Below are 22,390 nucleotides of genomic sequence, written 5' to 3'. Positions count from 1 at the left end.
TGATCCCAGAATCTTAGCCCAGGAAAAGAGCCTATGGCTTTTCTAATTAGTGGTCTCTCTGGCCTGAGTTTCTAGTAATCTGTTGGCTCATCCCAGCCCAGCTTGTACGGTGGTCACCCTGTTGGGCCTCTCACAGCACTGGTGGGGCATGTGGGAGGCTCCAGAGAAATGCTCTTTCTGTTGTGTTCTCTAGCAGTGAGTCGGCAGGAGGCAGGGTCAGGGACAGGGACCAGGGCTTCTTTCCTTTTTGTGGGTCCTTGAGGACCCACTGTGAGTGTTCTTAACTCCCCCTCCCGGAAGCGTTCCCAGACTGCTTGGAGATTCCCCACTTCTGCTCATTTACTCACCATGTTTCACATGTGCCACATTCCAGAAATATACAGGTGAATAAAATGTGGACGCTGAAAAAGAAAATAAACTACAGAACAGGTTGGAGGGAGCGGGTCAATAGCTATTAACTGTTGAGTACTTAAATACCAGACCGTGCTAGCCCTTTTAAAATATATTATTTCATTTAACTTTCACAACAATCCAGCAACTTTCCATTTTACAGATGCTAAGGTCACAGGGCTGGTAAATAGTGGAGCTGCATGGGAACTTGAGATTGAGTCTGAATCCCACTGAGCTCCAGGGGCGCAGAGGCCTCCTGGGAATTGACGGCTGAAGCAGCCGGTATGGAAGGGAGGGCGGGCAGAGGGCCGGGGTGTGCAAGGCCGGAGGCCTCGGAGTGCACAGATTCACGCTATTCCCAGCGCCCAGCCCCTCCTGACCACCTTCCCCCGCTCCCTGCACCCTCCACTTGCCTCTCTGGAGAAGCCCTCCCAGGCAGCATCACCTGGCTGTGGCCGGTAAGTTATCCTTGCGGCTTCTCAGAACCTCCCGGGCAAGCTGCCAACTCCAGTTGTCTTGCGCTGATTGATCCATCAAGAAATACCTCGAAGGTACTTCTCGAGCCCTGCCGTACTCTGCCCACATAGTGTGTGGTGCTCGGAGCTCCAGGCCAGTAGCCCAAAGCAGCAGCTTATCCTAAGAATCATGTGTGTTTCCTCGTTGGGTTTTTTTTTTCTTAGCAGCTGATTTATCTTCTTAATTATGTTTAGCTTTAAGCTAATGTTAAAATGAGCTTGCATTAGATAATTTTCACTAATTAACACCAACTTACTGCAGGGGAAGTCATCCCAGAAGCATGCCGTGGGGCAGGGAAAAGCTGGCCTAGGATCTTAAAGAGAATTGCTCTTCTTACTGCCTGGCAGATCACATATGGTTCTTCACGGCTGAATTAGTTGACCTTGCTCACATGGGTACAGTCTGTTCTCTGGAGAGCCGGCCCGAGTGTCCTTTGTATCACCCCTTCATCCACCTAGTTTGGGGAATGGGTGTCAAGAGTGCCTCGTAAGGATGAGGGGTGGACAGGGGGTGAGCCCCGGTGGTGCACAGCAGAGGCGGGAACAGAGCTGGCACAGAGGCCACGGGGCCTGGGAGGGGAGGTGGCCTGGCTGGCAGAGCTGGGCTCCAGTGGCTGCCAGTGCAGGAGGGAGCCTGGTGGTTAATGATGTCTAATTAGTGAGCCTGAAACAGTGTAACATGGCCTCAGACAGCTGGGAAGCCTCAGCTGACAAAGCGCAGATGCCCGGCCAGTGGGCTGGGCGCAGCCCGGCCTTGAGGCAGAGAACAAGACCCCAATGGTCTTGGCTTCTGTCCTCTCGGTGGGCCAGGGCTCTGGTCCAGACTGCTTCCTCAGCCCCCCGAGAGAAGCCCCCTACTGCGGAGGTACTCTTTAGACATTCACTGCGTGTCAGGCCCTGTGCAGGGTGGCATGACAGGTCTCTGCGCGCCCCCCCTCCACCATGTGCTCAGAGAGACACAGGCCTGAGCAGGTGTGCCTTCTGGGAAGGGTACACACTGCCCTGGGGGCTGGGGACCCAGGACGAGAATGAACCTGGGACAGCCTGGGGGAGGGTGAAGCAAGGACCTCAACAGGGAAGGGATGTTCCCATCACCACAGGGAGAAGGTGGTGACAGTGTGAGTTAAGCCACCAGGGTGGGAGTTGCTGGGTGTGTTTGGAGAACGCAGAGGAGTTTATCGTCAAGGGAGGGAGTGGGTTGGAAGCACACGGAGGGTCTTTGGCCAGGCTGAACTCAGGCCGAGGGTTTGGGCAGGGAAACGGCACGCTTAGGGTTGGGCTATTGGTTCCACCTGCCAAGAGCAGGGGACCGACCCCTAGTCTCCCATCATGCTGACGCTGAGCCCCACCCCCACCCTCCCACCGTGTGCCAGGCACTGTGGAGAGGAAGCACAGCGCCAGATGCTCTCCAGGCGTCACTGCGTCTCCGCATCCTCACAAGAACCACAAGAACCAAGAACCAGCCTCACTTTACAGGCAGAGTTCCCAGGGGTCAAGTAACACCCGTGGTCTCACCACCCCGGTGGGACCCCCGACTCCAAAGTCTGTGCTTCACCCACTGCAGGATGCTCCTGGACTTTGGGGATTCAGCTAAATGACCCTGGTGTCCCAGAGGTAGGAGGCTGCAAGGCAGGTGGGGCAGGGCCAGGCAGCGTCCGTGGGTGTTCCCCGGGCAGTCATGCAGGCCTCCTCTCCTGGGCTTTCCTCTCCTCTCTCACCCCAGGAAGCACAGACAGGAAGCTTAAAGTAACGCTTTCTTGTCCAGTTGTTCACATCCCACCGGGGGAGAAATTGGATGGGGCCTGTTGCAGCCTTGATGACAAAAGAAAGCCTTTGCCGTGTGCCGGGCGAGTTGTCTCCATCCTCCAGTAGCACCTCTCCATGCTCAGTGGCAGCCGTGCCAACTGGGTCCCGAGCCCACCTGGAGGTGCTCTCCACTCAGGCTGCAGTTTTCTTTCCTTTCTTTCTTTCTTTTTTCTTTTGGCCGCGCCTCATGGCCCCAGCCAGGGGTTGAACCCAGGCCCTCGGCAGTGAAAGCTCAGAGTCCTAACCACTGGACCACCAGAGAATTCCCAGGGCCGCAGTTTTCCTAGTGGTGCGTTCCGTGCTCGGCGTGCGGGCACTGATGCCCAGCGTCGCTCGAGGGACAGTGCATTGTACAGACTTACTTACTCTTCCCTTGATTGAGCTGCCCTTCCCCTCAGTTCAAGTTTTGACCTTCCTGGAAGTGTAGTGTTGCCTGGGCGTTAATCACCATGTGCTGGACCTGCTGGACATGGTATCAGGCAAAGGAAAACATCTCTACCTTGACGTCTGGGGCTGGTGGGCAGCTCTGTGCTGCTGTCTCCCTGGGAGCTGCCTCCGAAGTGAGGCCCCTTTGTTCTGGGTTCCATCAGAGGAGAGAAGGGGGTGCCGACGTGGACCCACAGCTCACAGCAGGCCAGGCACTGTGTTCCTTGTGCCGCTGCATTATCTCATTTAAAACTCAGAACAACCCTGAAGGGACCACCTCCCCATTTGAAAATGAGGAAATGGAGACTTAGATGAAATTACTCACTCGAGGCCCCACAACCAGTGAGACTTTCTGCTTCCAGAGAGTAGATTCTCTTCCCAACACTGGCCGTCACTCAAAGTGTGATCCTTCCACCACCTGCATTCAGATCACCTGAGGGGGAGGGTGTTGTTAAAACGCGTTTCCAGGGGCCGCTGAGTCAGACTCTCTGGGGATGGGGCCCTCGCATCTACACGTTCAGCGGGCGCACCCCGCCCCACCCCGCCCCGCACCGGCTGATCCTCTACAGGCTCGAGTTTGACAGCCACTGCCCTGGAGACCTAGATCGCTCGCTGGGGAAATCAGAGAAGGCGATCCACAGCTGGGGATGTGTGAGCCGGGTGCTGGCTGGCCTGCCCAGAACTGGCTCCCCTGGGCTACCAGACAGATGGGCCTTCTGGGAGGCAGCAGCTGACCAGTTTGCCCAGGTGCTGCCCTTCCTACCCCAAGGCACCTTAGGGCTGGAGGTGGGGGCATTTGGCCCCATTCACCTGGTTTGGGGATAGCCCCTCAAAACCGCACAGCTTTTTCATGGGATTTCGTGGGCATGATCTCATCTGAAACCCCCAACGGCCCTGGGAGGCAGGCAGGGCAGGCATGGGAGGTAAAAGTCAGGCCCCAGGCTTACATGGGTAATCAGTGGGCAAGTGGGGACTGGAGCTGCCCATGTGGGTTCCCCTCCCTCCCTTCCTCCCTCCCCAGGAAAAAGTGACCATCTCCAGCACACACCTGCAAGGAGCGTGCCTGGCCTGGGGCCTCTTGCCTTTTCCCCACAGTGGCACTGAGCGAGACGTTGTGGGGGGGGGGGTCTTTGTCAGCAGCAGCCATGCCCACCCCAGTGCCTAAGCTCCACGTCAGCAGAGCTGGGGAAACCAGTGACCGAGAGGGTGGTATCGTCCGGCTCTCTGGATGTATCCTGGTTTTGTGTGACCAGAAGTGACCTCAGGTCCTAGCCAGAGTAGATGTCCCCAGAGCCTCCCACGACCACATCATCAGGGGGTGACAGCTCTGGACTGGGGTCAGAAGCCTGGGCTTTATTTAATCCCACCTCTGCCAAGACCCAGCTGGGTAACTTAACCTTGGGGCTGGGCTCTAGCTGATACATTTCCTCCCAGCTCTGAGGTTCTGCCTATCTGGAATGTCCTTCAGTGCAGGCGCCGAGTGCAGAGATGCAGCCTGTGCCTGCACTGGAGCCTGGCCCAGGGGCTTTGTAGGGCTGACTTGCAGCCCGTGCTCCACTTGCTGGCTTGCATTCCATCACAGGGAGGACGGGTACCCTTTCATAATCTGCACAGAGGCGCTGGCTGTATGTGCTGGTGGCAGCTCTGCTTCCTGGCCTGATGTTCTTGGCGTGGACTTTGACCCCTTCGTAAAGTACTATCCTCAGTAGTGGGCTGGCTGCCCCTTCAAGACCTTGGGTGGGTGGAACAGAGGAAGACCAGACCGGGGACTGGCGCTCAGGCCGCAGTCCCAAAAGGTGCCCACTTCCTTTCCCTTCTCTGTGCCCTTGAGGAAGAGCTTCAGCTCTGCCTTCCAGCAGGATGGTCTAACCTGGAATCTTGAGCAGCATTCTTTTTTTTTTTTTGTCCCTCCACCAAAATGTCTAGTCATTAATGAAATAAAAGAGTTAACAACAAAGCTAGGTCCACAGCCCGCAAGTAAAACAGTAGACGTGAAACACCCTCCATGTAGACATTCATTCCACAAACATGGAGAACTGACTTCGTGTTGAGATGTCCCCTGAGGGTGGAGATTCTGAGAGAAGTCAGATGGTCCCTGCCATCCGGGAGCCCACAGCCCAGTAAGGGACAGAGCCATTCAGCAGATGTTACAACAAAATGTCAAGGACCTCTGTTATGTACCCGGAACACAACGTGGGCAGGAAGCAGGGAGTGGTGAACAATATTGGGTGGGGAGAAGTTCAGGAAATTCTTACCTGTGTCTTGAAAGATGCGTAGATGTTTCACAGGAGTACAGGAGGGGTAGGAACAGAAGAACTGGAAACTGCCTGGTGTGTGCAGTTGTTCTCAAAAGGGGGTGGGGAGTTGATGCAGTTTTGCCCCCAGGAGATATTTATCGATGTCTACAAACATTTTTCGTTGTCACCAGTGGGGGTGGCGCTACTGGCATGCTGCTAAGCACCCTGCGATGCACAGGACAGCCCCCCACAGCAAGGAATACTGTCCCTGGACCCCTGGAAGTCCCACAGTGGAGAAACCCTGAGTTAGGGTAACTGCAGGTCATCCTGCACGGCTGAAAACAAGGGGCAGACGTGAGATGGTCCGAGATGAAGCTGGAGAGGAGGAGAGGGGCCATCATAAGGCCCTTCAATGCCAAGTTAAGGAGTTTGGCTGTGGGACCCACCACTTCATCAGTCTGTTGTTTTGGCAGGGTCACTGTTACGGAGAAGGAATTGGAGCACAGAGATGGAGGAGAGACTAGTTAGGAAACTATTCCAGAAGTTCAGTGAGAAATGAGGGGGGCCCGAGCACGGGCAGCAGTGCAGTAGGAACAGAACGGAGCTGACCCAGAGAAGGTGCACAGAGGAGGACCTGCTGGCGTCGGTGGCCAATTGGATTTGGTCGTGGGGAGGAGGAGGAGGCCAGCAGACTCGGGCTTCTGGCCCGGATGACCTAGAGGACGTTGGCTTTGGAAGGGCCTCCAGGGCAGGCTGGTGAGCATAGCTCTGTGGCGAGGAGACTGGCAGTGCGGTGGCCATCCAGACTGGGTCATCCAAACGCACCAGGGGTGTCAGTCCCCAGCTGTCTCTTTTTTTTTTTTAATAAATTTATTTACTTATTTAGTTATTTTTGGCTGTGTTGGGTCTTCGTTGCTGCACACAGGCTTCCTCTAGTTGCGGCGAGCGGGGGCTACTCTTTGTAGCGGTGCGTGGGCTTCTCATGTCCTGGCTTCTCTTGTAGCGGAGCACGGGCTCTAGCCGTGCGGGCTTCAGTAGTTGCGGCACGCGGACTCAGTAGTTGTGGCTCGCGGGCTGTAGAGCGCAGGCTCAGTCGTTGTGGTGCACGCGCTTAGTTGCTCCGCTGCATGTGGGATCTTCCCGGGCCAGGGCACGAACCCGTGTCCCTTGCATTGGCAGGTGGATTCTTAACCACTGCGCCACCAGGAAAGCCCCTCCCCGGCTGTCTTGAGTAGAGTCGCTGCGGAGTGCACGGGGAAGGTGGAGTCCTTTTCGTTAATTTCGTTAATCTAATGGTAGTTAAGGAGTCCAGGAAGAGAATCTGAAAAGATGGCAGCTTAATTAAAGGTAAGTGACAGATGGAGGGGAATTCAGAGGTTCCCTAACACACCCTGTTGCCCCACCCCACCGCTGAGGCCGAACATCAAAGGAGGAGATGGTAAGCTAACCAAACACCTGATGAGAAGTGTTACAACATCAGAACTGCTTTGCCAGAGCCTGCGACAGCTTCTAAAAACTCCTGCCACCTCAAATTAACCTCTCTCCCCAGGTGCCGCACGTCAGTGGGTAACCAGGTAAAGGAGCCTGCCGGGAGGCCAGGGGATGACTTTTCCCTCCTGACGAAATCCGGCTCCCCGGGTTCTGTGCCTTTGATGTCTCTCTTATAAAACCTGATTTTCCATTTCTACTGGCAGCCTTGAAGTTAGATTTGGCCCGTAGGATCACGTGGCACATTAAACACCAGAGCGGAGGGAGTGGGGAGCTGGTTTTCCTGGGCCTGATGCCGGGGATCCTAATGTCAAGCAGGGCCTCAGAGACCAAAGCGGAGGGTAATTATCACCACTCCTCCACAACGAGATTGCAGGAGTCAGCGAGCAATTGATTTTTTCCTACTACAGATATTTCACTGCTTAATTGGTAGTGACACAGATGGCTGGCTCTGACCAGGGCGCCGCAGACCAAGCCTCCCGAAAGCAGGGCCCCTGAGGACATCTGTCCCTCTAGTCTGTGATGCTCTCACAGCACATCCTCTGTCGGGTGGGGGTGAGGGCGAGCAGGCTCCCTGCGCTTTCAATTACAAAACAAAAGCAAGAGTGAATCCAGAAGCGCTTTCCTGAGCCAGTGAAGCCCTCCCCAGCAACATACTGAGAGTCAGCTTTGAGCTGGACACTGTGGAGAGTCTGGAAATGAGCAAACAGTAGACTCTGGCCTCAGGCAGCAGTTGGGAGCTATCAGGAGGCCTCTGAGATGGTGCGAGCTGTGTTCTGCTGGAATGAAGCCTCAAGTGGATTGTTAAAACCCTCCGTGATCCAGCCCCACCCCGTTGTCCTTACGCTACACCTACCCTGAACTGTTCCAGGCCAATTGTTTTTTGTTTGTTTGTCTGTTTGTTTTGGACCGCAAGTGCAGAGCTGATTGTGAGCCTCAGTTCATGGTCCACTGCCATCGTTAATCCAGGGAAGGCCCCTCTTATTTTACTCTCTCCTTCCCTCCCGTCCCTTTCTCCTTCCATAGGCAGCCACCCTCCTATATTCAGTGTATGTCCTTGGACATGTCCGTATCCTTGAAAAACATGCAGGGTTATTTTATGTAGTGTGTTTTTATTTACATAAATGGTATTAGGCTATAGATCTCTAACATTCATCTTAAAAAGAACTACCCAGGTTCTGCACATGGAACTCGTTCATTGCTTCTGTCTGCTGCAGAGCACTCTGTCCGGAGCATCCCTCACATTCTCCACGTCCATTCTTCTAGAGATGGACATCCAAGTTGCTGCCAACTCCTTGCTATGCCGAAGAAAGCTACAGTGAATGTCTTTGTTCCTGCCCCCTTATAGACCTGTGCAAAGATCCAAGAGGTTCCCCGGGTGTGTAGCCAAGAGTAGCGTTGCTGGCTTCCAGGCATGCACAACCTTAAATCCACGAAGCTCTGCCCCTTGCCCTAAGAAATAGCTGTACCAGTGTTCCCTCCCACCCTCAGTGAATGAGGGTTCCCCTTTCCTCACACGCCAACATTTAGGACTATCCAACTTTCTAGTTTTTAGTTCATGTTATAGTTGTAAAGTGGTATCTCTCTTATCTCTTTGCTTTTTTAAAATTTATTTTAAATTTTTTATATAACTTTTAAAGGTTACACTTCATGTGCAGTTATTATTACTGTCTCTTTGCTTTAATTTGAATCTTTCTGCTTACTAATGAGGTCTGCTTCTCTTTACATACTTATTAGCCATTCAGGTATCTCCTCTAGGAATTGCCTATTCATATCCTTTGCCCATTATTCTAATTAGTTTTCTGTCTTTTTCTTGCTGATGTGCAGGCATCTCTTGTGTATTATTAGTTCCTTTTGGTTGTAGACATTGCAGATATCTTCCCCCTGTCAGTTATCTTTGTCTGTTGACATCTTTCTTTGAACAGAAAATCCCTAATTTGCCAAATGCCTCTTTTAAAATTTTATTTGTCTTATGATTCATGCTTTTGGAATCTTAAGAAATCCCATCTTACCTATGCCATGAAGCTATTTTCCTATATTTCATGAATTCCTTTATTAGTTGTATCTTCTGCATATAGGTATACAGCCTACCTGAAATTCACCTTTATATATGGTGTGAGGTAGGGATCCATTTTATTTTTCTGCATTTAGTATGCCAGTTGTCCCAACAGCATCTACTAAACAGCATCCTTTCTCCACTGAGTTGTGATTCTGCCTTAAAGTTAAGACTTTAAAGTTTTATGTATGTGTGTAGGTACCTATATATTTCTGGTCTCTCTATTCTGTCCCATGGTCTATTTGTCAGTTCCTTCCTATCTCAGTATCACAATTCTTATTAATTTGGCTCTGCAGTATGTCTTACTGTCTAGTAGGACAAGTGTCCCCTTTTAGCTTTTCTTTTTCAAAATTGACTTAGCTATTTGAATCTTCATTCTTCCTCACATCTTAGAAATATTTGAACTCCTCAAAAAATTTTACTGACCATTCATTGGAATTGCATGGGATTTTATTAATTGAAGAGAACTGGATTTTTAAAACATTAAATCATGTTATCCATGAACACAATTTATCTTTTCATTTATTCAAATATTTGTAACTGTCCTTTAATAGAGTTTTCTAAATTTCTCCATAAAGATATTAATTCCTAAATACTATGTGCTTAAGTTGCAATTTTGAATGGACCTTCTTTTCTTTTTTTTTTTAATTGGTTATTGCTGTAGTAGAAAAATGCTATTGGTTTTTGTAAGTTTTTCTTGTATCTGGCAATCTTGCCAAATTCTCCTATTACTTCTAATAGTTTTTCTCTGCATTCTGTTTTTTTTTTTTTTTTTAAATATCATCCTTAAATACTGGTAGTTTTGTCTCTTCTAATCCTTCTGTCTCATTTCTTTTTCTGTCATGTTGCATTGGTCAGGACCGCCAATACTTTGTTGAACAGCAGTGGTGATAAGTGAATATTCTTGACTTGCTTAAGACTTAAAGGGAATGCAACTTTAAGTATGTTTCATGAGGGTTTTTAGTAGATAGGCTTTATGACATTAAGGAAGGTCCCATCTATTCCTAGTTTTTTGAGAGTTTTAATCACAAATAGTATTATCAAATACTTTATAAAAACTTATTAAGATAATATATGATTTTCCCTCTTTGGCACTATAAATGTTATAAATTGATATGTTTCTGATGTTGAATAATCCTTTCATTTTTAGGATAACCTTATTTGATTATGCCGTATTGTATTTAATTTACTTTTTAAAAAACTGAACTATAGTTGATATGTTTAATTCACTTTTAATGACTTATCCATGTCAATTTCATTTTCAAAGTCATCAATGTGTAAATATTCCTAGTCTTTTTACCATTTCTTAAATAGTAAGAATTTCTTAAAAAGTAAATATATCTGTAGTTATTTCTCTTTCTTCATTCAGTACTTTATTTGCATCTCCTCTGTTTTTGTCAGTCATGCCTGTCCTCAGTGCCTTTGCTTGTGCTGTTTTCGTTGCCTGAAATGTTCACCTCCTAGGCCCCTGGTAGCCCACGTGGCACCTGTGCGCAGATTAGGAAAAGGCATCTCTTCCTCAGGCAGGCACAGCTCCCACTCACCCCCATCAGCCCAGTGCCTGTGTGCAGTGCACAACCTGCATACCCATGCATGGCAGCCTTGCCCACTTCCCTGCTTGGTTTTATTCCCTGCTCGTTTCTTATGGCACCCAAGGCTGCCCATTCTTCAGGTTTCAGCTTCCTCGGTGAAACCTTTCCTGTTCTCCCCTGGCTGAAAGTAATCTTTCAACCCTCCCCCTCCCTAAGTCCCTCCTTCTCTTCCTACCACCCCTCCTTAGAACTCACATCACACATCATTTGTGCATCTCTTAAGGCATTTGTCTCATTTTACCTTATGTCTTATTATTTTGTGCGAATGTCTTATGATTCCAACTGGATTAACCCCTTGAAGTTAGGGACTGTAGTTTGTTTGTCCTTAGATCCTCCCTCTGCCTGTGGGGCTTTGTAAATGTTACTTGTATGAATGATTGGGTATTAGATGTAGGAGGTAAGAAGGGCCTTATGTGATATTGTGTAAATGGTGTTGGGGGTGGTCTTTAGAGGCAGAGATAATGGCAGAGCACACGTGAAGGTGATGGTGATTGTGATGATGATGATGGTGATGGAGGATACACTTATTGAGCTTAACATGTGCCTGCACTCTGCTAAACGCTTTCACAGTTTGCTTCTCTAAGCCTTCTCAACAACCCTTTGAGACAGGTGCTACTATGAGCTCGATTTTGCTGCCAAGGAAGCTGGGGCACTGATGAGTCAGCAGTGGAGTTAGTGAACCAGGCCTGGTCTGCCTGGCTTCAGCGTTCGGGCTTTCAGTTACAACGACAAGCAGACTCCTTCGACCATACAATGGTTACCATTTATTGAAGACTTACCTACATATCAGGCATTGTTGATGCTTACAGATGTTATTTCTAATCCTGATGCCAAATGTATCAAGTACAGAGTATTCCCACTTTGCAGATGAGGAAACAGAGGCTCATCAAAGTTAAGGGATTTGCCTAAGGTTACATAAATAGAAAGTGGTTATAATCGGATCTCTCTGACCCCAAAGCACATACTTTCCTCTGCATCATAGGCACAGTGCTTGGGGCCAACAAGAACACCCTGCCTCTGGAGCAGAAGGTTTGTGTAGGAAAGTGGAGGAGGCTGAGGTCAGAAAGGCAAATCCGCCTCAGGCTGCGGAAGGCCTCGCCTTCCAGGATGGATAATCAAGGCTGGCTTTTGGAAATCAAGGGTCCTGGCAGGGACTTTGATTTGAGGATGAAGTGGGATGGTCTGGACACCTGGAGGCCAAGGGAGCCCGAGCTAACTGGAGCTCTGCCCGAATCTGTGCTCAGGGAAGCACAGGGCTTTGCACAGCTGCAGGGAGATCAAAGCACCCAGGTCTGCAAAGAAAGTGGTATCTGAGCAGATCTGCAGCTTGTGGAAATGGTCCATTTCATGCCTCTCAGTGACTGCAGCTCCTTGAACCTGCTTATTTCCCGAAGGCACCAGAACCAACTTTCCTCAGCCTCCTAGATCTCCACTGACGTGGCTTCTGAAGAGCTGCTGGAAAATCCCCAGGGTGGGTGGTGGGAATTTGCCAAGGATGAAGTACAAGAAGCATGGCCTACACCCTCTGCACCATCTTCATTTCCCAGAGCAGGGAGCCCATCTCCTGCTCACATGTGCTCAGAGGTGGGTGGGGATGTGCAAAACCCAGGAGTGGTGCAGATGGCATTTTTGACTCTTGGCCAGCACTTACCCCAGCCCAGCTGGTCCTCTGTGGGCCGCAGTGTGACTCTGTATGTGTGTAGTCACCACGTGCCTCACTAGTGCCCTTCCCTGTCCAGGTCATTGCTGTGGTCATGGACCTCTTCACTGATGGTGAGATCTTCCAAGACATTGTGGATGCTGCCTCCAAGCGCCGCGTGCCAGTGTACATCATCCTGGACGAGGCGGGCGTGAAGTATTTCCTGGAGATGTGTCAGGGCCTGGAGCTCGCTGACTTCCGTATTCGGGTAAGTTGTATCACTGACACTGGGGGTGGGAGGGGGGAAGGAAGTGGGATGGAGACTGCCTCTGCCCCTCCCTCTGCCTGCTCCCCAGTTCAGGGGCCCCGGTGAACAGCCCTCTCAACCCCTTTCCTTCTGTCTAAAGCCTTGCCTCATGAACTGCTAACCCTCACTGCACGACTGGCTTACATTTTATCCCAAGGCTGCTGAGGCCAAGGAGGCAGCTCCAGCCTAGTCCCGGGCGCTCAGCCCGCAGAGTCACTGTCAGGGTTGAAGGCAGGGCTGTGTTTCTCTTCTGAAGAGCTTTGAGAGCAGACTGGGGCCCCCCTGGGCCCGTCTGAGCCCAAGGCCAGATTTGCTGACTTCCTCAGGCCGTAGGAAGCAGAGTCAGGGTCCCGTGGACAAGAGGATTCATCCTCCACCCATGCAGAGACTCAGCTTAGAGCCTCTAGGGCCCCAACCTGAGTGACAGTGCCCTTCTCCTCTTCTCAACAGAACATCCGTGTCCGCTCTGTGACAGGTGTTGGCTTTTACATGCCCATGGGGAAGATCAAGGGGACCCTGTCATCCAAGTTCCTAATGGTAGATGGTGATAAAGTAGCCACTGGATCCTACAGGTGAGTTGGGCCAGGTCAGAGAAGGGCCTGGGAGGCCTTTGTTCATGGTCACAAGTGTTCATGTTCAGAAAGATGCTGGACTAGAGCCTCCACAGTCATGAGTTTAAGAGCTCTTGTCTATTCTGATAGCAAAGAATAGCCTCCTGGCCAGTCCCTTCCCTCAAACTTTCTGGCTAATGGATTATTCAAGAAAGAGCGTCAACTTTTGTTGAGCATTAAGCACCGCCTGCCTTGCATGGTCCACAACAGCTGGTTGCCTTTTGAGGCTGGAAGAGACCCGGGCACATGACACAATTAATAAATGGCGTCAGTCCTCTTGTGTGGTTGAAGTATGGGGTTTTGCAGATGCTAGGTGCTCTAAAAATTCAGAGAACTATTAGGGAATGGAATAGTATTAACAGTAGTGGCAGCTATAGGTACTCCTTATTAAATGTATGTTTGTGCCAGGTACTGAGCGAAACCTTTTATATTCGTTATTGGACTTTGAGCCTCACAGCAACTCTGTGACGGTACGCCTTACAAGCCCCATTTGACAAGGCACGCAGGGCAGAAAGCAGGTTTGAATCCAGACCTGACTTCTCTTGCCCTTGCCCTACACCCACTGCCTGCTTTCTGCATTTGAGGCCAAGACCTGGACCAAGGGAGGATTTGGGTCTGTGGAGGGAGAGCACCCCAGCATGAAGGCAGCAAGGCATCCAGCCTCAGTGGTGGAGCAGGTCGGGCTGGGCAGCGGGGTTTGAGATGGGCTCACCGAGGGGCGGCTGGCAGGGCGAGGCTGCAGGCCCGGGCACATGTATGTTGCTTTTCTGTCCCCATGTTCCCAGATTCACCTGGAGTTCCTCCCATGTGGACAGGAACCTTCTCCTCCTCCTGACAGGGCAGAACGTGGAGCCCTTCGACGTGGAGTTCCGGGAGCTGTACGCCATCTCCGAGGAGGTGGACTTGTACCAGCAGCTGGGCCTGGCAGGAGGCGCTGGCAGGCTGGGCCTCAACTACTCCTCCACTGTGGCTCGCAAGCTTATCAACCCCAAGTACACCCTGGTGACGGGCAGCCACCACCCACCCGGGGAGATGATGCGCTGGGCTGCCCGGCAGCAGCAGGAGGCCAGCCGCAATGCAGAGGGGCAGGAGGAGGGCAGCAAGGGCGGCGAGTCAGCACGGCGCCTGGAGAGTTTCCTGCACGACCTGGTCACGCTGGAGCAGGTGCTGCCCCCCGTGGAGCCCATTCTCTCGGGAGAGCTGAGTCGGGATGGCAGGGTGTTCTCCCACCTGCGTGTGGCCCTGAAGCCCAGACCCCAGGACGCCCTTGCCCAAAATGGCAGGGGAGAAGCTGCCAATGGGGAGGCCACCGCGGCCAAGGAGGGCAGGCGCTTCAGCAGCAGGTTCTTCAGCCGGCGGTCCAAGAGGCCCGCAGCGCCCAATAGCACGGCCAGCGCCCCCTCCCCCGAGGCCTTGGCCGAAGCGGAGTTTATGGCGGGGAAGAGGCCCAACCAGGGCTCCAGTGGCAACGTCTCAGGTGAGTCCCTCCCACTGGGCCCAGGGCTCCTCAGGCCTCTGGCCCTGGTCCAGGAGCACTGCTGATTCTGCAAGAAGGCCGCCTCCCGGCAGGGAGAGCACATCAGCTCTGGGCCCTGTGGTCCTCAATTCCCATCCTGCTCTGGCCTTTGCCTGCGTGTGGCCTGGGGCCAGCCACTGCAGGCCGGAGTTTCAGTTTCCTCTTCTCTAAAAGGGGAAAGTGATGCCTGCCTCGCCCAGCTGTTCTGAGGATATGAAGTGCTCAGAACAGTGCTGGGCACGGAGTAGTCTGAGACTAGGGCTCTGACTCTAGGGCTTGTTCCAGCAAACCTTGTTCCTTGCTGGATCCGTTGCCGTCAGGATCTGACCCGGTCAAACACACCGCACCAATGCCCTGACCCACTTTTCCTTGTTTCTGTTGTAAGTAGTTTGACGTGGCTCCTCCCTGTGTTTATTTGATCAGTGGTATTTGCCAGGCTGTTTACTTCTGGGAGAGATTGTTCCTGGTGGCATCTTTCTGGCTGTCTCTCTGCCTTTATCTCTTTCTCTGGAACAGTCTCCAGAGTGGCCTCTTCTGGCTGGTGGTGACAGCCAGGGCCACTGCTGGCACCTTTTCTCATGTCGGCATTGCTGAGTCAAAGGGGTTTCCATGTTGGGGTTTCTCCCTCCATGGCGGTGGGGCTTTGCAGCGGTGAGGCTGGGCTCCCTGGCTGGCCAGGTAGGTAATGGCAGGGACTTACCTTGGGCAGCCTGAGTGCTTCCAGAATTCCTGTGTCCCTCAAGGCCCCAGCTTTGACCTGACATTGGCTGGAGTGCAAGTCTTCCCAAACACTGATGCCCCAGCCCTGCTAGAGAGCCTGACGCACTCGTCTGTGCCTCTTAAAGTTAGGACAGGCCTGGAGTCTCCGAGAATTTGGGCACAGCAGCAGTGCCAGGGCTATAGCTGCACTTGGCCAGGAAGCATTTACTGAGCGCCTCCGTGTGCCGGGTCCTTCACTAGGTGCTCTCTCTCTCACTTGGCCCCACAGGAACCACGGAGGTGGCAGATGGAAGCTCAGGGAGGTGAATTAAGTGGTCCCAGGGCACAGTAAGTGATAGTGGGGCCGGGACACAAACCGAGGCCAGGGCCCGTGTCCTGTCAGGGAGGGGTAGCTGGGCCTGGCCCATTCCCCCTGGGCTCCCTGGCTCCCCCAGCTCCGGATGCTTCTGCTGCCCTGCACCTCTTGTTTGGAAGAAGGGTTGCCATGGTGAACACCTGGCAGGGAAGAGAGGGGGAGGGGCGAGCCCAACCACAAAAGGGGCTCTTTCCCACGTCCTGACTGGAGGTGAAGTAGAAGCTTTCTCTTCCTTCAGCCCCTCACCCTGAGGTGCTGTTTCCATAGAAACAAAAGGCCATTGTCATCCCTTCCTGCCTCCTTTAGTGAGTCTCAGCACCAGATTCCCCTGCTTGGATGACTTGAACAGGTCACTGACACTTCCGCTGCTCCCTGAGTGTTTGCATGGGGTGCCAGGAGCCAGCCAAACAGCCAGGGACAGTGCCCTGTGCCAGCTCGTCTCCTGAGTGCCTGGCACCCAGAGAGAGAGAGTCAGAGACAGAGAGAGAAGGGCAAGTGCAAGAGTGCAGCGGCACGCACAAGGGATGGCCCTCAAGGTCACCCTATTCCTGCTCCATCATACGGAAACACACAGCGTGGCCTCGTCCAGCACAGCCTCTGTGTACCTGGATGGGCATCCAGCCCTGAGGGCCTGGAATTCAAGTCCCTTAAGAGACCTTTCCTCTCCCTTCTGCTTTCTTCCCTCGAAGGCAGGGCAAGAAGCAGAGACTCCCCTCCCCAAAGCCCCTTTTTGTGGCCTCCAGCCTCCCAAACATTTGACTGGTTTAGTGCCTCCTCTCGGGCAGCAGAAGCTTATCAGCAGGACTCTGTGTGCCAGAGGGTCATGTTCCTGGCAGCATGGGGGTCCCCAAGGTTGGAACTAGCAATCCTAGTACACTGGGCACTGTCATCTGGGAGGAAGTCACTTTAGCTATTCCCTTAGGGCCCCATCCAGGGAAAGGATCCCTGTCCTACAGTGAATCCTACGGGGACCGTTCAGAGCATCATCAGAGCAGCCATCGGATGGATCTCAGCTCCCAGTACCTTGCTCCCCACACCTTGGACACATCCTTTCACCTCCCCGGGGCTGTTTCCTGGTTGAGAAGAGGAGGGGTTGATCCAGGGAGGGTTCAAGAGGCCCCTTTGAGCTCTGATTCTGACTGTCCTTTCTGTCCCTGCTGCCCTCTTGTCAAGGGAGAACCCAGGCCGATGACAGGGTGAGTAAAAGAGAGAAAAATAGAAAAGCTAAGAGCTGACAGCCTGTACAATTACTTGATAAGAAGTATATAGTTGTCAAACAGCATGCAAATTTTTGCAAACCCAAGTGTGGCCCTTGGGAGAACCTTCAGAAATCCCTTCCTTTGGGTCTGGCAGTCCAGCCGTGGGCGGCCAGGTGGTTTGAAGGCTCACAGCCCCCCCTACTGGTGGAAGCCGAGCACCCTCTCCTGGTTTTTCTCTCAGCGAAGTCCTTGCTCCTGCAATTGGCGCCTTTCCTGAGCCGGCCACCTGTGCCCATCCAGGAGCTCGGGACTCTGGGGCAGAGATCCAGCCTCAGGGACCAGCAGTCACTGGAGAGCCTTGTCAAAAGAGTGAGGAGTCTGTCCCGCTCGGCTGGGCTCAGGAATCTGCATTTTAAACGAGCACCCCGATCGTTTTCCCACACAGGGGTCCTCAGAGCAGCAGATTAGGTGACAGGGCTCTGCCATCGGGGGCTGCCAGTTTGGGGGAGGGGGTTCCAGGTGATGTCCTGAAACCCCTCCTGGTCCCCCTGGGGAAATCCCTGGGACAAGGCCCACACCCTCGTGCACGGTAAGAGGAGGAAGAAAGGCACAGACTTTGGCTGAGCACCTGGCGTGTGCTGGGTAGACACGGGGCTCAATGCTCTCACCCAGAACCCACAGCCACCCTGCCTGATGACGTTGTTTCAAGACGAGACCCCAGAGGTGCAGAGAGGCGAGGCCCTGTGCCCACGGTCATGAGTGAGGAAAGGGCGGTGGGCTCTCCTGCCTCCCAGGGACTGCCAGAGCGTTATGGTCATCTCTGGAAGGTTAGGGTTGACACCAGCTACCTACGTCTTTAAAGGCTGTTTGGAAGGGCCAGAAGCCTGAGTACATGACTGACTCCCCGCCCCCCACCCCACCCCCGGTACAGAGGAAGAGGAGAGTGCCTCTGGGTCACCACCTTCCGAGGGCCCCTGAGCCCACGCTTCTGTTCCCAGAGTTCTCTGAGGTGACTGCAGCCACAGTTGCCTTGCCAGAACTCTCCCAGGTTCCCCTGAGTGGTGCGTGGATGGGCCACCCTAGCTGGCAGTGTGGTCTGGCTCCTAGCGCTGTGCTCGCTGGCTCCTGGATTTGGGAACTTCAGACTTGCCTGTGTCATCCCTGGGGTGGAGGTCTCAGATCTCTCTCCTGGAAGGCTGGGCCCCTGCCTGGGATGGAAGGCTGGGGAGGTGCTGCTGGGGTTCAGAGCTCCATAAGGGACCTGTGGGCCTTCAGTTCCAGGGTAAGCCTACTCAGCAGCTGTCTTGCCAAGATGGAGTTCCAAAACTCAGTGTCGCTCCTGAGGTCAGACCCCAGCTGATGTTCTCAGGCCGTGCTCTGATTCCATGAACCTGAGCACTGTTACCAGCCAAGGTCTCGGTCACATGGCACAGAAGAGGGGAGCTGAATGGGCATCCTTCGAGGAGCTGATCCCACTGGGCTCCAGAGAAGAGGCAGGCGTCCTTAGTCTCGTTGGCAGATGTCAAAATCCCCTGCCCTGCTGGTCTCTCGGGCCTGGCTGGGGCTTCCATCACCATCTAGGTGAGTGAGGGCACGTACGTCACCCGGTCACCACCCACTGATGCCACTGCAGTTGCTCTTGTTATTAGATTGGTGTGAACCCTTACGTAGCTTGCTGCTGCCTGATCATGCATTGTTTTCGACACATGTCTATCTGTGCGGTGTCTGCTCTGTGCCAGGCACTGTCCTAAATTCCTGGTGTAGCAGTGGACAAAGTGAGCTTGCCCCTGCTCTTATGTACTGGGAGGGGGACAGGGACGGCAAGGACCTTCTCCTGAAGAGTGATCAGGGAAGGCCTCTCTGAAAAAGGGGCATTTGAGCAGAGACTTGAATGATGGGAAGCAGAGAACCATGTGGACATCCAGGGGAAGAATCTTCCAGAAAAGGGGAGTGTGAGGTCCTGAAGCCTATAGGGAGGTAGAGCTCACTGTCCTTGTGAGCCGTCCACACCACTGTCCCCTCTCCTGCCTGCCGAGCCGGACCAGCCAGGTCCTGACCATCGGACCGGGTCCCGATGCTCCAGGCCTTCCCTGAGGCCGCCTCTCCTCCACTTCCCACCCCCATGTCCAGTCTCACTTCTTCCTTTGAAATTTGACTTTCTCTCATGAGCCTCCTTTGGGCCGCCCGTGCCACATACACTTTGTAAAAAGTAGAAATGTGGGGCTGTTGATAGATTCTCCTCCACTCATCTGAGCAGGTGTGATTGGCCACAGCGTGTGCTGCAGGCGGCAGCGGGCTCCGGTCTGTGCGCCGCGGGAGGGGTGGGCTCGAGGGCTTGGTCCTCAGCCCGGCCTCCCGTCAGAGGCGTGGAGGTGAATTCTGAGCGAGAGGCCCGTGTCCAGGCTCGCATCCAGCCTCGGAGGGTGGGTGGGAGTGTGGGGAGCTGGCCGCAAACCTGCTCTGCCCCGGCTGCCCCCAGCCCACGCGGCCACTCCTCCCTGGCCTCGGGAGCCCAGAGGACTTTTCTCACCTGCCTCCAAAATTCTGCTGCCTCTGGGGAGAAACTCGGCATCTGCCCAGTAGGCCAAGCAAGTACAGCAAGCCGCTGAGGACAGGAAGTGGGGACGGACGTGTCCTGCGGCAGCCAGGGGACTGCGGCACGGGAAGGGCAGCGGAGGCAGCCTCAGCGCCCCAGGAGGCTGGAGGCTGACCCAGCTCTGGGCCCTTGGAGCCACAGGGAGGCAGGCATCACCGTCTGGCTCCCTTCCCACCTCATCAACGCTCTAGCTGCTCTCAGAACGGCCTCCAGGGAGGCTCAGCTGGACCCGCAGCAAGTCCCGAGGCCTGGGCCCCACCGGCCGGGCAGGGAAGGGCCCTACTCGGGCCTGTTCAGCGTCTCTCTTGCTAATGGCCCGGGAGAGGAGGCCAACACTACCTCCGTGAAATTCACAGCTGAGGTGATACCGGAAGGTGGTGTGAGTGCCGGGAGATGACCCTGGCCCTGGCGGTGTGGAGAGGAACCGGCAGGAAAGAGGTCAGCGGCTGCCCAGGAGACAGCGGCCAGCGCCCCAGGAGGACTCCCCGCAGCAGACACGAGGCGCTGGTCTGAGGGCAGGAACACAGCCAGCCTCTGCTTGGGGTGTAAAGGCAGTGGACACGGATGGAAGGGGCCTGGGAAGAGGAGAGCTGTGCCTCCACCTCTTTCTTCTTGGTGAAGGGTGTGCCCCGCGCCCCTAAGCCTGGGGTCCGCGCCACCATGCCTGGCTCCCTCCAGGTCAGCCTAGTGGCCCCTCCTGAGGCACCGCTTTGCACCTTCCTCGTCGGCGGCCTGAGTGGTGGGAAGAGCTGAGGTGGGGCTCGGCAGAGCAGGCAGTGGCGCAGGCGCTGCCCAGCTCTGGGGGCTACTGGCCCCCCTGTCCCCCACTGTCAGGTCGGGCCGAGGATGCCCCCTTGCGGCAGGGCCACGCTGAGGGTCACCGACAGTGACTGCGGTCGCGCTTGTGAGCTGTGACGCAGCATAGGGTATTAGTAACTGGTGAATCACCCCGCTGAGGTCAGAAGATGGCAGATCCCTGATGCCCCAACCAGTGGTGGTCTTGCTGAGGCTGTCAGGACAGGGAGAATCTTTCCTTTTGCTCTTCTGAGGACCTACTGACCTGGTTTCAGCAGCTTGGGAGGCAGACAGTGACCCAACCACCCAAATTTGCGGTGTGGGTGGTGCATAGTAGAGGGGCTGGAGGCCAGCCCAGGGAGCACTTTACCTACATCCTCCCTCGCCTGTGTCCCTTGTCTCTGCAGGTAAAACAAGTTCCAGTCCTGCCAAGGCCAGCAATTGTGTGATTTTGTGAGCTGCGGGCCAGCTGTTGGCAGGACCTGTGGATGCCCCCATCCTGTCCTGTGGAGACACAGGTCAAACCCTGCACCGATTTGCACATCGGACGCCTAGTGGCCTCCTGCCCCAGCAGCCTCCATCCTGGCCTCAGGGACCCTGTATCCCAGATGTGAGGGTCTGCAGCATCTCAAGACAATCACACGCCTCCACAAGACTGTCGTGGCCGGGCAGGGGGGTCACCCTTTGTTTACATGAAGTGGAAGCTTGACTAGTGTCTGCTCTCCTTTATGCCCAGCCCCCTCCCTCCACTGGGCCAGCCTTGCCCTGCAGGCCCCCAGATGGGGTGAGTCCATGTCTTTCTACCTTAATGTGATGGGGTCTCCGGGGCAGCCCCAGCCCCCTGGCTTCTCCTTCCCTGGGCTTCCTGGTGCTGCTGGTCCCCCAAGAGGTTTGGTGGAACAGAAGGGACGAGGACAGGGCTCTGAGCCCGGGATCCAGTCTCGCTTGAGCTTCTGAACTCAAGGTGGAAGATGCAGCGAGGACGGCTGGGGCTGGCTGCTGTGGCCGTCCTGGCGTGGCCTTCCTGGCGTGGCCGTCCTGGCCTGTCCCTCAGGCTCCTGCAGTAGACTCTGAATGCAGTAAGGGCAGAATGTGACCCTGCCCTTTTGAGAGCCCTTGTGCTGAGGTCTCCTTTCCCTCCCCCAGCAGCATCCTGGCAGGCTCTGCCCTGGGTGGTCCGGGCCTCCTTGGCTATCGCCTGCTGCAAGCCCATCTGGCAGTTCTGCTCACGCCTTTACCTGAGGCGACTCCCTCCCGTTTTTTGCCTTGAGTTGCAGCCCAAAGTAGGGAGAGAGAGAGCCTGGCTGATGTTTTGGTGGTGCTGGAGGCTGGGCCCTGTCACCAGGAGTGTTTGCCCTCCTCCCACCCCAGAGATGGCCCTCAGTCCCTTCACCAGCCAGGACTTATGTGCCTTCTCTAGTTATATGTCAGCCAAAGACCAGGCTTGGCCTCCTGCCAAAGTCAGACTGGATTGAGGAGCCTGAGCCTCCCTGGCTTCTTAGGGACCTGGCCTAACTGCCATGACGCCAGGCCAGGAAGACCAGCTGAAAATCGCACACCACCCCCTCTTCACGCATGTGACTGAGAGGACCTGCGGAGAGAGTTCTTGAATGGACGGCCGGGAAACTGCCGAACCGCAGGCTCTGTGGCTGGCTTTGCTTCCTTCCGGCCGGCGGCTGGAGGCCTGGAGAGCCGGGGTGGCTGGCCTTGCTTCCGGCCGGGGGCTGGAGGCCTGGAGAGCGGGGGGCTGGCCTTGCTTCTGGCCGGGTGCTGGAGGCCTGGAGAGCCGGGGTGGCTGGCCTTGCTTCCGGCCGGGGGCTGTAGACCTGGAGAGCTGGGGGCTGCAGTGCCTGAGAAAGCACCACACTCAGCCTCTCTCAGCCTCCTGCTTCTGAGCCAAACTCTCGTCCTCACACCTTTCCTTCTGCAAAACCCTGGGGCACCAGCAGCACCTTGGGGCGGGGCCCCGGTGCCTGCTAGCGCCTGACGGGAGAGGGAGCAAGGGGACCAGCGAGCATCCTGAGAGGAGCCTGGCCTCCCCGCTGGGTGGTGGGAGGGGCAGGGGAAGGAAGGGTGAACCTGGTTCTTGGGGGGTGAGGGACCCTGACCCACCTCCATGCGCGTCTGTGAGGATTAAACCCT

The 22,390-nt window shown here is 54.4% G+C and overlaps 1 protein-coding gene across 4 annotated transcripts in view; it reads left to right on the top strand.

Annotated features, from left to right (window-relative positions):
• Positions 1–20,957, top strand: part of FAM83F (family with sequence similarity 83 member F) — a 28,254-nt gene extending 7,297 nt beyond the window's left edge. Inside the window, exons 2-5 of one of the 4 annotated variants that reach the window (XM_073788161.1) lie at positions 12,250–12,417; positions 12,907–13,028; positions 13,883–14,544; positions 20,656–20,957. In XM_073788161.1, coding sequence (XP_073644262.1) covers positions 12,250–12,417; positions 12,907–13,028; positions 13,883–14,544; positions 20,656–20,705 — 1,002 coding nt within the window. In that variant the 3' untranslated portion in view covers positions 20,706–20,957. Of the gene's footprint in view, positions 1–12,249; positions 12,418–12,906; positions 13,029–13,852; positions 14,547–20,655 lie in introns of those variants that run through there. The other 3 variants (XM_019943706.3, XR_002178027.3, XM_019943721.3) reach the window with 3 other exon arrangements.
• The last annotated feature ends 1,433 nt before the right edge of the window (positions 20,958–22,390 follow it).

Source organism: Tursiops truncatus, chromosome 11, assembly GCF_011762595.2.
Source record: "Tursiops truncatus isolate mTurTru1 chromosome 11, mTurTru1.mat.Y, whole genome shotgun sequence".
Taxonomy (NCBI): Eukaryota; Metazoa; Chordata; class Mammalia; order Artiodactyla; family Delphinidae; genus Tursiops; species Tursiops truncatus.
The sequence above is the reverse complement of the archived record's forward strand: the minus strand, read 5'-3'. Positions and strand labels throughout refer to the sequence as shown.